The 13,616-nt window shown below is 40.5% G+C and overlaps 1 protein-coding gene across 4 annotated transcripts in view; it reads right to left on the bottom strand.

Annotated features, from left to right (window-relative positions):
• Positions 1 to 767: 767 nt before the first annotated feature.
• AASS (aminoadipate-semialdehyde synthase) overlaps positions 768 to 13,616 on the bottom strand; it is an 82,116-nt gene continuing 69,267 nt past the window's right edge. For 3 of the 4 annotated variants that reach the window (XM_024990698.2, XM_059885606.1, XM_059885605.1), the window contains 5 exons: positions 10,903 to 10,998; positions 8,619 to 8,734; positions 7,896 to 7,984; positions 7,195 to 7,371; positions 768 to 5,619 (listed from right to left, as the gene is read on the bottom strand). In XM_024990698.2, the coding sequence (XP_024846466.1) occupies positions 5,501 to 5,619; positions 7,195 to 7,371; positions 7,896 to 7,984; positions 8,619 to 8,734; positions 10,903 to 10,998 (597 nt within the window). In that variant the 3' untranslated portion in view covers positions 768 to 5,500. The remainder of the gene's footprint in view (positions 5,620 to 7,194; positions 7,372 to 7,895; positions 7,985 to 8,618; positions 8,735 to 10,902; positions 10,999 to 13,616) is intronic. The other variant, NM_001109797.1, reaches the window with a different exon arrangement.

Below are 13,616 nucleotides of genomic sequence, written 5' to 3' on the forward strand. Positions count from 1 at the left end.
TTGTGCATTGCATCTACTGGGGAGCCAATCAAAGCACATTTCAGTTCAGTCGCTCAGTCGTGTCCGACTCTTTGCGACCCCATGAATCACAGCACGCCAGGCCTCCCTGTCCATCACCAACTCCCAGAGTTCATTCAAACTCATGTCTATCGAGTCAGTGATGCCATCCAGCCATCGCATCCTCTGTCATCCCCTTCTCCTCCTGCCCTCAATCCCTCCCAGCATCAGGGTCTTTTCCAATGAGTCAACTCTTTGCATGAGGTGGCCAAAGTATTTGAGTTTCACCTTCAGCATCAGTCCTTCCAATGAACACCCAGGACTGATCTCCTTTAGGATGGACTGGTTGGGTCTTCTTGCAGTCCAAGGGACTCTCAATAGTCTTCTCCGACACCACAGTTCAAAAGCATCAATTCTTCGGTGCTCAGCTTTCTTTATAGTCCAACACTCACATCCATACATGACCACAGATATTGAATATTGATTAGGATGTGGAGAAGGCAGTGGCAACCCACTCCAGTACTCTTGCCTGGAAAATCCCATAGACAGAGGAGCCTGGTAGGCTGCAGTCCATGGGGTCGCTAAGAGTCAGACACGACTGAGCGACTTCACTTTCACTTTTCACTTTCATGCATTGGAGAAGGAAATGGCAACCCACTCCAGTATTCTTGCCTGGAGAATCCCAGGGACGGGGGAGCCTGGTGGGCTGCCGTCTATGGGGTCGCACAGAGTCGGACACGACTGAAATGACTTAGCAGCAGCAGCAGTACTTAATACAATTAATATTTATTATAACATTATGATTAATATGACTTTTTCCGTTAGACAATAAGTGTATTGTTCTAATTTACATATTTGATGACAATTTTTTGACAAAAGTACCTAGAAGGAGTACTTTTCTCTAATTCTCAAAAAGGCCTCATTTGGGCTAGTGGTGACCCTAACAACCCATGGTAAGGTGGTTTTATAAATCAGAGTTCTTCCCAAATTTTATAAAAGTATCCTGGGTTTTTGAATGCTGATCAAACTTCAGTAGTACGTCTTATCACTTTAGGCAAGTCATTTAACTTTGTGAGACATATTTTCTCTTCTGTAAAGTCAGAGCTGGCCTAATGATAATTTTGGTCTCTTCTCTATAACCACTTTACGACTCTCCTTATGGAGCAGATACATCCATGACTTGCCTGAGAGGCATGGATCCTTGAGTCTTCCGAATGTATCCAAAACATTGAAAAATATCTTAGAGCTAAAATATCATTATCTTTAACGTAAATTTCAAGCAAATTGTTACTGAAAAGAGTATTGCAAAAAAAAAGAAAAACTAGTGTTTTTGAACATCTACTAGACATCAGGCTTTTACATTCTCTCAGACCCTTTATAACCATGCTGTGGGTTATTGTTGTCCTCAGTTTGTGGAAAAGGAAAGAGCTAGTATGTGGTAGAAACAATCACATTGCTTCTCAGAGGGACTTCTAGTGTCTCATGAGTCTAGGACAAGGAAAATGGGAAATATAAATACCAGTTTTATCTGGAGGAGGCCAAAAAAGATAGAAAAATCCAGAAGATGTGAGCATTAAGCCTATCAAAAGCTTTAGACCAGGGATTCACAAATGTAGCTCAAGGGCTAAATGCTCATAATTGTAATCTATCCATCCATACCCAGATCCTACCACCACCACCTTTACTACTGAAATCCTTGCTGGACAGCTTTAATTGGAGGATAATTGCTTTACAATGTTGTGTTGGTTTCTGCTGTACAACACAGATCAGTCATAACTATATATGTGTGTGTGTGTATATATATATATATATATGTATATCCCCTCCCTCTTGAACCTCCCCCCATTCCGCCTCTAAGTCATCACAGAGCACTGAGCTGACTCCCTGTGCTACAAGCAACTTCCCACCAGCTATTTTACACACACATATATATGTCAGTATTACTCTCTCAGTTTGTCCCAGCCTCTCCTCCCCCGCTGTGTGCCCACAGCTGTTCTCTACATTGTGTCTCTATTCCTGTCTTGCAGATAGGTTCATCAGTACCATTTTCCTAGATTCCACCTGTATGCTTTAGTTTATGACTTGTTATTGCGAGCCAGTGCAGCATTTCTGTCTTCCTTTACTCAAGCTTACTGACGTTTCCTTTTCTAGCGCTAGATCCCCCTCTTCAATCCTACCCCTTTATCACTTAAAGCCAAACCAGTTGCTATGTTATCTTAGTGGGTTCCCCCTCCCACCCTAGTTCCCTGGATCCCGTGTCACCTGCGTGCTCTTCCAGACTGCAAGTGGAACCAATGCAACACAACCGTTGTTGATGTTCATTGCTCAGTCGTGTCCGACTCTCTGTGACCCCATGGACTGCAGCATGCCAGGCTTCCCTGTCCTTCACCATCTGCCTGAGCTTGCTCAAACTCATTGAGTTGGTGATGCCATCCAATCATCTCTTCCTCTGTTGTCTCCTTCTCTTCCTGTCTTTCCCAGCACCACAGTCTTTTCCAGTGAGTCAGCTCTTCACATCAGGTGGCCAAAGTATTGAAGCTTCAGCTTCAGCATCAGTCCTTCCAATGAATATTCAACACAAGCATTATCTCCTAACTGATTATATTAAAATCAATGTTGTAATTAAAAAAAAAAACTGCCATAACAGATATGTCTTTACTTACTTATAGATTATTGATCTCTACATAATTATTTTTGACAAGTGGGACCAGGCCTTAATCAGCTTCGATCCTTTTCAAATAGCATAGATATTTTCTCAACTGCCATATGTCCCAAGTATCATACCTGCTTATTTTGACAGCAGAATTAGTTTCATATGCCAGAATATGAGCACAGTCTCACAGAAGGTTTAATTTATATCCCTCAACATAAGCATTTTTCCTTCAAGGAGAAAAATAAAGTTTAATTTGTACAACTTGATAAATAATTCTCACCCCATACAATTCACACAAAGTGCACAGTTCAGTAGTTTTTAGTATAGTCATAGAGTAGTACCTCCATTACCACAAAATCAATTCTATAACATTTTCATCTCCCTCCCCAAAACCCCAAATTCATTAGCAGTCACTCCCACTCCTCCCCAACATCCCCCAGTCCTAGGCAACCAATAACCTACTTTCTCCATATAGGGATTTAACAATTCTGGACATTTCATACAAATCAAATCACACAATATGTGGCTTTTCCTGCCTGGCTTCTTTCACTTGAAGTTTATCCATGTCGTGGCATGTATTAGTACCCAGTTTCTTTTTAATTGCTGAATAATATTCCATTGTCTGGATATGCCACATTTTGTTTATTTGATGGGTATTTGACTTGTTTTTATTTCTGGCTGTTATGAATAATGCCACTATAAACATCTGTTTACAAGTTGTGTGGATGCATTTTCATTTTTTCCTATAGCTAAGAGTGGAATTACTGGATAATATAGTGAAAGTGAAGTCACTCAGACATGTCCAACTTTTTGCAACCCCACTGTAGCATACCAGGCTCCTCCGTCCATGGGATTTTCCAGGCAAAGGTACTGGAGTGGGTTGCCATTTCCTTCTCCAGAGGATCTTTCTGACTCAGGGATGGAACCCAGGTCTCCCACATTGCAGGCAGACACTGTGCTGTCTGAGCCACCAGGGAAGCCTCACCCTTCACCAGGGATAATATGGTAATTCTATGTTTAACCATTTGAGGAACTGCCAAACTGTTTCTCCAAGCAGCCATACCATTGTATATTTCCACCAGCAGTTTATGAGGGTTCCAATTTCTCCACATTTTCACCAACACTTACTATTTTTTCACAGTAGCTATCCAGGTGACGTTGAAGTGCTATCTCATTGTAGATTTGACTTCTATTTCCCTGATAGCTAACGTGTGTTAAGCATCTTTTCATGTGCTCATATGCCTTTTGTATATCTTCTTTTGAGAACTGTCAATTCCGATCCTTTATCCTTTTTTTTTTTAAATTAGGCTGTTTGACTTTTTATTGAATACAATAGTTCTCTATCTATTCAAGTTCTTCTCTTACCTGATATATAATTTGCAACATTTTCTCATTCTGTGGGTTGTCTTTTGCCTTCTTGATGGTATTCTTAAAAGCACAGAAGGTTTTAATCATGATGATATCCAATTTATCTATTTTCTTCCTTTTGTTGCTCGTGCTTTGGTGTCATTTATTTCAGAAACCATTGCCTAATCCAAGGTCAGGAAGATTTACACCTGTGATTTCATCTAAAAGTGTTACAGTGTTTGCTCTTATATTTGGGTATTTGGTCCAATTTGAGATAAGTTTTATATGTGCTGTGAGGTAGGGAGTCCAACTTTATTCTTTTGCATGTGGATATCCAGTTGTTTCAGCACCATTTGATGAAAAGACTATTTTTCTCAACTGAATTGTCTTAGCACCTTTTTCAAAAGTCAATAAGCATTATTTCTGAACTCTCATTCTATTCCTATTCTACACTTTTTTAAGAATTGTTTTCTTAATATCATTTTTGCTTTATTCATTGATACTGTGTACCAGTACAATCAATTTTTGAATGTTAATCTTGTATCCTGCAACTGATGAACTCATGTATTAGATCTAATGTTTTCTTAGATTATTCTTTTGCATTTTCTATGTATAAGATTATATCATCTGCAAACAGAGATAGTTTTACATCTTTCTTTCTAATCTGGATGTCTTTTATTTCATTTTCTTGCCTAACTGCCCCATCTAGACTTTCCAGTACAAGCTGAATAGAAATGGCATGAGTGTACATCTCTGTCTTGTCCCTGATTTCAGGGGAGAATCCGTCAGTCTTTCATCATTGAGTATGATATTAGCTCTGGGTTTTTCATAGGTACGCTTTATCAGGTCAAAGAATTCCCTTCTATTCCTAGTTTGTTGAGTGCTTTTTATCACAAAAGAATCTTAGATTTGTTAGATTCTTTTCCTGTGCCTAATGGGCTGATCCTGTAGATTTTGATTTAATCTTACCTATTCCTTTTCTAAACATTAAAGAGGAAACTATCAGAAATGTCACTTTCTTAAATCATAATTTTACAAAAAGGCACAAAATAGCATTATTGCAAAAGCTTGTAGACAGGTAATCTAGAAACATCCAGCTGAATCAGCCTGAAAAACAAGAGCAAAACAAAAATAAAGCTGTGTGAAGAAATTTTCTTCTTACTAAAAAGATAAAACTTCCCCTGCTAATTATAGGAAAATATATTCTTGTAAGAAAAAAAGTTGCATAATAAGTTAACAAGTAGTACAAGCATTATCATTTTTACATACACATGAAAAAAATACATGATAGAATTATTAAAGTTCTCTGATAATTACTGGCATCTCTTATAACAAATGTTTTCGTATTAAAATAGAGATTTATATTTCAAAAACACCATTGTATTGACATATCAAAACATATCATGCTTTATGTTTTAAAATATCACATTAACAAGCATGCTTGCTGCACAGAAGTTCAGAGCTGTGTTGGCTGGGAAGATCAAAACAAAATATAATTCTCAATTATAGTTTGATTGTGCTCTGTGTAGTATACATAATGCCTTCTGCTTTAATTCGCTCCAATATTGGTCCATAGATCTCCTTTGAAAAGGGTCCCATCAGGCCTTTAGCTTGAATTTCACCTAGAAGAAAATAAGTTTGAAGTTACCATTTTAAAGGTGTTAAGAACAGTTAATTTCTACAGCAAGAATCACCATATAGCAGTAAACTCCAAGTTAATGAATTGTTGGCAGCCTAGGGATTTTTTTTTTAATAGCAGCTTAAATATCTCCTACTAAATTATTACATAATCAACACACTGTAAGGAAAAGGGGTTCATGGGTAGCACAGCTGAACTTAGGGGCTGAGTCTGAATTTATACACTTAACTGCATTAACTACCAGATCAGAGAAAAAAGTATAAGAAAGAAAACTTGTAAACCTAACTGGTATGATTTGCTGATATCATCTTTGAACACCAACACAATGAAATTACCCCAATCTGAGGGAATTCCCTGGCAGTTCAGTGGTTAAGACTCCATCCACACTTCCACTGCAGGAGGCATAGGTTCAATTCCCAGTCTGGGAACTTAGATCCTACATGCTGCACGGTGTGACCAAAAAAAAAAAAAGAAACCAATGTGGTAACTTGGGCACTGGCATCTGTTAGGATGGCTGAAAGAATAAATTCAGGTACTTTCCTTAAAGGCCATGATGACCTCATCCCACATCACTTCTTCACTATAGTTCCTCACTGACTAGTAGGTAGTTTCACTGGATATAGACTAACATTCCCTGGTGGCTCAGTGTTAGAGAATCTGCCTACCAGCGCAGGAGACACAGGTTTGATCCCTGGCCTGGAAGATCCCCTGGAGAAGGATATAACAAACCACTCCAGTATTCTTGCCTGGAAAATTCTACAGACAGGTGAGGGGGGTGGGCTGCAGTCCATAGGGTCACGAAGAGTTGGACACAACTTAGCAACTAAACAACAACAATATGCTACTATAGATATATCTTGTTTATTTCACATTTATGTGCTTTGATGTTTTTTATTCCCTTCACACCTTTACAAGGACAAAATGAGGTGTTATATTCAGAGATCATGCTTACTGAAAGCATATATGACCTTAAGGAAAGTTGAAATTTGAATTCTTTTCGTTCAAAACATATACTGAGCATTGATAGTATGTTGTGATATGAGGATTAATAAAATATGGCTTATATTTTTGAAAATCTGGAAGTGACTACCCTCTACTATTTCAGTGTTACCACCCAAAAATACAAAAAAAAAGAAAAAAAAAAAAAGGAAAGAAAAGAAGGCAGTTAATATTCCCTGGGGACCCCTTCTATGTGATAGGAGGTTTATGTATTATTTCACTTCAATGTCATACAACCCCACAGATTAGTGATGACAATTTCCCCACTTTACAGATGAAGGAACTCTGATGCAGAGATTCTAAGTAACTGGCATTCCATCACTCAGCCGTCTTGGGGCTTACCTGGAACAGAAATCAGGTCTAACTCCAAAGCCCATAATTTTTACTCATCACAAGGTGATCTCCCAGTCAGCCAGAACTTGGATCTCTGAACTGGCTCACTTTTAGTGAAAGCCAGTGTCATACTGAAGACTATTTGATTAGTCTTGTTGTCATCCAGGTGTTGAATGACTTCAAGATAATATGGAGACAGACTTGGTCCTTCAATGAAAGAACTTACCATCAAGTAACATCTTGGCTGCCATAGCAGTGGGTAACCCCACAGTTTTAGCCATGGCTGAAAAACCATTGACATCCCCATAAACCACAAGATCAATAGTTTTATTTTCCAAATGTCCAGAAGGATGTCTGATTCCAAAGCTGTCTCTCATCACAATCATATCTTTCTCTCCAGGACCTTAAAATTAACAAATATACATTTGAAAATGTCATTATCATTACAACTCCAATACCATATTTCATCCCCCTGCTCCTCCCCTTCTTCTTTCAAGTTTTCCTTCCCATTATGTATATCCTTAAATAATTAGATATACTGCTTTGAAGCCCAAAGGACAAATTAAAAATTCAAGGAAATGATAACTCTGACCAGATTCCTCTGTCCAGACTGGTCTCACTCTAACCCAGTTACAGACACTAGAGTACTGCTGGAGAGGCCATCCTCTATTCTCCCCAGAATGCTGCTTCAGCACTCCCTTAATGTGTCAAAAATTAAAAGTAAAACTAATTATGGTTTCCTTTGCCATATTTTCCAGTTCACTCTTACTTAGTAGTTCTCTTAGTCTTCCCTCTGGAGAAATAGCCCTAGTGCTCTTTCCCTCACATCACATTTGTCCATTCCCACTGTGTGACTCCTGCTCTCCAATCTAATTCACTGGCTCTTAAGATCCTTCTGAGATGTTCAGCTCATAGCCCATGGCCTACCATAGGAAAGTTTCACGGCCAGATGCTTGGAGAGGGCATCCACGAGAGACTCGGCCTGAGGGACTTGTTCATCCCCGAGTAGCCCTAACCTGAGAAAAATAAGAGATGGCTGCGTTAATTCCAAGTCCTACATACACGCTCACTTGGGAAGCAGAAGGGAACACTCATTGGATTTCGTCTTGAAAGGGCAGAATCATAAGATGACAGCTCAAGTTATAGGACTCCCAAGTTCCTGTTAAATAATAACAGTAATGTTTTCACCTTTAGAATCATCCCCAGACTCTCCCATGAGTGCTGCCTGGAGCCAGACCTGACAGAGTCAGTGCACACTGTTGCCAAGCTTCTCCTGAGATTAACTTACAGGTTGGTTGTCCCATGTGAAGGATACCAGCAGAATGTGTCACGGCCAGGTGAATAAGTATTTTAAAGTAAAGAAGAGTGGGAGAATCTCCTACAGGAGAGAAAAAATACCCTACCTTTCTCGAAAACTGAGTAATGATGTTTCTCAAAAATAAGTATTTCTCAAGTTATAATTGCCATTGAATTCCTCTCTGTACCTACTTTTTAATCCCCTTATGTACATAGTGTGTGGTAATCTCTCTACAACGGGCCAACATTAGACAATGTGAAATGTCTGTTTCTATCTTGACCTTTCTTCGACTAGAAAGAACTAAGTGATCATTGATCCAGTGTTTTGCTCTAGGTTGACTGGTGCGTGCTTACCATTCGAGAGCCTCCAACTGGGTTGTGTCTCCTCCCAGTTTCTTAAAGACAGCTTCCTTAAGCACATCACATTTGGAAGAGGATGAAATCCCAACTAGATCACAGAGGAGTTCTTTCTGGTTAGAAAAACAAAGATACAGCTTCTAAGTTCCAAATAGAATAAAAAATAAGTTTAGAGATTATCCTAGGAAGACACTGGACCTCAAATTGTAAATTAGAGATAATTAGAAACAGTAAATTGTGGCATACACATGTGCATACATATGTCTGCACACCTACACATCAATAAATGGGTGGTATTTTAGCATGATATTTCAGCAATAAAAATGAGTCATAGCACCAAATCAACCAAAAGAGTAATATCATATTTGTGATCACTTTGCCTGCCTTTGCAGATCCTCTTCATCACCTTTCACCCATTATCCCTTGCCCTCCAGAAGTCTAGGATTTGGTATTCTTGTTTTGGCCAGGATAGAGTAAAAGGATCTTTGCTGTGGTTGCTAGTAGCAACCACGATTCTTTTGTAAGTTCAGGAAATGAGGGAGATTGTGCAGATAATAAAATCTCAAAGGAAGAACAGTTAAACGGTGTTCATAGCTTTTTCCATTTTCTAAACAAGACTTTCTCCAGGCTGTGCTCTAGATTAAAGATCAACAAGCTTGCTCGGCAAGGGAAGAAGAAGGTGAAAAATGGGGAGAATGGATATATATATATACACACACACATACACACACACACACTATATATACTCTACCATGTGTAAAATATACCTAGTGGGAAGTTACTATATAGCACAGGGAGCTCAGTTTGGTGCTCTGTGATGACCTGGGTGGGGGGATGGGGGTTGGTAGGGAGGGACAAGAGGGAGAGGATATATGTATACATGTAGCTGATTTACTTTGTTGTACAGCGGAAACTAACACAACACTGTAAGGCAATTATCCTCCAATTAAAAATCAAAAACCTTCCCACAAAGAGGAAAAAAAAAAACACTAGTTCACAGACCAAATTGAGCTCACCACCTGGTTTTGTAAATAAAAACTTTTATTGAAACATGGTCATGCTCTTTTTTTTATAAGCAGTCTGAACTGAGGAGTCTGACAGAGACCATGTGACCCACAAAAGCCTAAAAAAGTTACAATCTGGTCTTTTACCAAAAAAACAGTTTGCCAGCCCCTGTTCTAGACTGTAGCTGCCAAGATAAGGGGACCAGCCCCAAGAATGCTTGTACCAACCTTCCCAATCAAATTGCCTCAATATTAGATTCATTCCATGGATATTTATTCACTTCTGTCCAACAAGTTAATTTATGAAGCTGAAACTTAGATTGAAAAAACTCTTATATACACAAAAAATGAGAATTTAAAAGCAACCAGCTAACAAGAATACCACAGCTTCACTGGGAGACTTATGGGATTAGCAGTACAGATTCTTATCTCCTTGGGACAGATTTCTGGCATCTCTATTGAAATATGGGCATGTTAATTTAAGTTGGACAACCAGTTGGTAACAAATTAATTCTTGGCAGTTAGTGGAAGCTTTATTTACATTCAGTTCCAAGTCTCCAGGACTTCCCTGATAGCTCAGCTGGTAAAGAATCTGCCCGCAATGCAGGAGACCTGGGTTCGATTCCTCCGTTGGGAAGATCTCCTGGAGAAGGGAAAGGCTACCCACTCCAGTATTCTAGCCTGGAGAATTCCATGGACCATATAGTCTACAGGGTTGCAAAGAGTCGGACACGACTAAACGACTTTCACTCACTCACTCCAAGTCTCCAAAGTTCCTTCTAACCCTGAGACTGTAGGATTTAAATACAATACAGATATGTGCATAAACTAAGTACTTAAAAACTCAAACTCCTCATGGTTACAAATGGTTGACCTAATTCGGGCGTTGGGAATCAGTTCTGGAATACCACCAGGAGCTCTCCTGCCTTCCCAGGTTCAGGAGGCCCTAGTTTAACTCTCGTCAATGGGGCCAGCACTTAGACAAGCGGCAAAGCTCAGAGCCCAACGCAGAGGGCAAGCCCATTTCTGCTCAGGGCTGAGGGGGCAATCAAGTGGTACAAGCTGCCACAGGAAATAGGCCCCATGGGTCAGCCTCCATGTCCCCTCCATCCTCCCAAAACAGTGAAGGGAAAGGGGACTTTGGAACTAGGATTTAACTTCCTGCACATATACCATAGGGTGGGTTCTTTGCTGGTTAAAACCCAGGTTCAAACCTGACCATTTCAGAAGGCATTTCTGAAGAGCAGCAGACAATGTGTAATTCCAGAGTCACTCACCCAGGTGAGCGGATTGGCATCAGGTTGAAGGGCAGGAAACGCATCTCTGTTTATGAGACCCAACTTCACAAATCCACTCAAAGCTTTGGCATACCCCTGTAACAAGATTTGGTAAGCAACACATGAAAATGTCTACAATTGTCTTTTAATTCTTTTTAAAAGAAGAATCTATCTTCATAATTCATTTAGAAAACTGGCAGAAGATAGCCATTTGTATTGCTAGCATTGATGCAGCCACCCTTTGGTTCAAACCAAAATCAGTAGTGTAACAGCCATTCCACTGGTTTACTTAAGAGAACTTGCGAAACAGGGTCTTTACTTTTTCTTGGTAACATGTGAGTGGTGCTTTTCTGACAGCATACAAGCAAATTTCCTCTTGTGTTACACACTCAAGTCAGCAGAATTATATTTAACAGAATAGTTGTCCTCTCTTTTATAATGGAAGAAGGAGCATGTAAGAATATCCCCCAAAGCAGAAAATCCATTCCACTCCTTGAGTCATTATTCTAATGCAAATAAGGAGCAGGGGAAAAGGTAAGAATTCGAAATTTCTAAAATGTCACCACTGATAAAAATTCCTCATGGGTCCTTAATTCTTGTAGGACAGGCCAAAGTTCTTGGCATGAAACCCATGCCAATCAACCCCTCCAGCCTGACTCACTAATGGTCTTCTCCACCACTCACATTCCCTAAATAAGCTGCTGGGCTCTTCCAGAGACATGGGCCTTGGTGCACACTGCCTGTGCCTGGAATGTGGTAACACCTCTTTCTCACCTATGAAATGTTTACTCTTAAGGCCCAGTTCAGTGCATCTGAGCTCACCACTAGGTAAGTGGGCACTCCCTTCCCTGGGTTCCTGCAGTATTTTGTGCATACCTCTACAATGGCACTTAACACAAACTGTAATTCACTGTCTATTCAGCTGCTGAACTGCAGGCATAGAAAGTATGTGTGTCCTTCATCCCCACGCACTCGCCCCATTATCCATCATCCAGTATGCTAAAAACAAATGACAGGATGCATGGATTCTGAGTGATAATAAAGTGAAGGAAGATCATAATGTATGTTCTCTTGTGAGCAAATCATGGTGGGGGGAGGGTGCAATGAGAAAGTCAAAATAAGGGGCTTTATAGCCACTGCAGTTAGAGAGAGAGAAACAGAGAGAGAATAGAAGGAAGAGGAGGAAGAAGAGAAAGGCAGGAAATTATTTCAGAAAGCAATAAAGTTATTAAGATATAGTTTCTGTTGCCATTGGATATTTCATCATTTAATGTGTGGATTTTCACATTTCTGAAAAGCTGTACCACCGAAACTGTTCAAAGGTTACTAATTAAAGAATTCACACTCATTTGCTCTAACCCAATGTAAATACAGTTCAAAGAGGAGAAACAAAACAGCAGTATTTCCAGCTTGCTTCTAGGATCTGATAAATGCTGGAGTGCTTTTCTTCCAAAATCTCAGATACTGAGACATGTCTGAGCTATTTCTCAATCTCAGAAATATATTTTTATGGTGACCTCTTGAGATGAATTTATTATGTGTATTCCTTTATCAGTAAGTCCTTAGCAAATTGCTGTGCTTAGGGCTGAGGCCACAGAGATGAAATATGCATTCCCCACCCATGAAGACACTATAGTCCAGGAGAAGGCTCAGATAAGACAAATGAATAAAGCCTGGTCCTTAGAGAGCAAAACCACGACCACTGAGGACTGCCCTAGAGTGGGCTATCATAGCTGTGGGAGCACCAAGGAGAACTCACACAGATGTGGGGGAGGGGAGTCAAGGAGAGGAGTTAAGATCCCATGAGAAGGTGATATTAAGCTGGGTCTAGAAGGACTCATGTGATAAGCAGGTGCAGGGAAAAAGTCAAAGTCTCCCAATCATACTTGGGTGACAGGGTCTCATCTCTAACACTGAAAAGAACATTCTGGCTACTTGAAGGGTTACTGACATTGCTCAGGGTGGTGGCCCTCATGAATATGAACTCTGTTGACATCCATTCTCTCAGGTTCGGTGGGATGGTTCTCACCCCTACACATTCTTGAGAGCTTTAGTTCATTCTTAAATATCTTAAAAACCTCTTTTTTGGGGTCTATACATTTGGCCAGAGATTATATACCTAAAGTTATCAGAAGCTTAGGAGCGGTGACCTACAGCACCAGGCTGCAATGGCGCAGGAGCAGCCGAGAAGAGCTAGCCCACATCCAAAGTCGGGGCGGTGGCCAGATGAGCTACCCCACGTCCGAGGTCAGGTGCGGCGGCCAAGAGGAGCTACCCCACGTCCAAGGAGCTGTGGCTGCACCAGTGCAGGAGGGCTGAGAGAAGCTACTCCATGTTCAAGGTCAGGAGGGGCTGACCTCATCCAAGGTAAGAGCAGCGGCTGCACTTTGCTAGAGCAGCCGTGAAGAGATACCCCACGTCCAAGGAAAGATAAACCCAAGTAAGATGGTAGGTGTTGCCAGAGGGCATCAGAGGGCAGACACACTGAAACCATAATCACAGAAAACTAGCCAATCTGATCACACGGACCACAGCCTTGTCTAACTCAATGAAACTAAGCCATGCCGTGTGGGGCCACCCAAGAAGGATGGGTCATGGTGGAGAGGTCTGACAGAATGTGGTCCACTGGAGAAGGGAATGGCAAACCACTGCAGTATTCTTGCCTTGAGAACCCCATGACAGCATGAAAAGGCAAAATGATAGGATACTGAAAG

The sequence above is a fragment of the Bos taurus genome, chromosome 4, assembly GCF_002263795.3.
Source record: "Bos taurus isolate L1 Dominette 01449 registration number 42190680 breed Hereford chromosome 4, ARS-UCD2.0, whole genome shotgun sequence".
NCBI classification, from domain to species: domain Eukaryota; kingdom Metazoa; phylum Chordata; class Mammalia; order Artiodactyla; family Bovidae; genus Bos; species Bos taurus.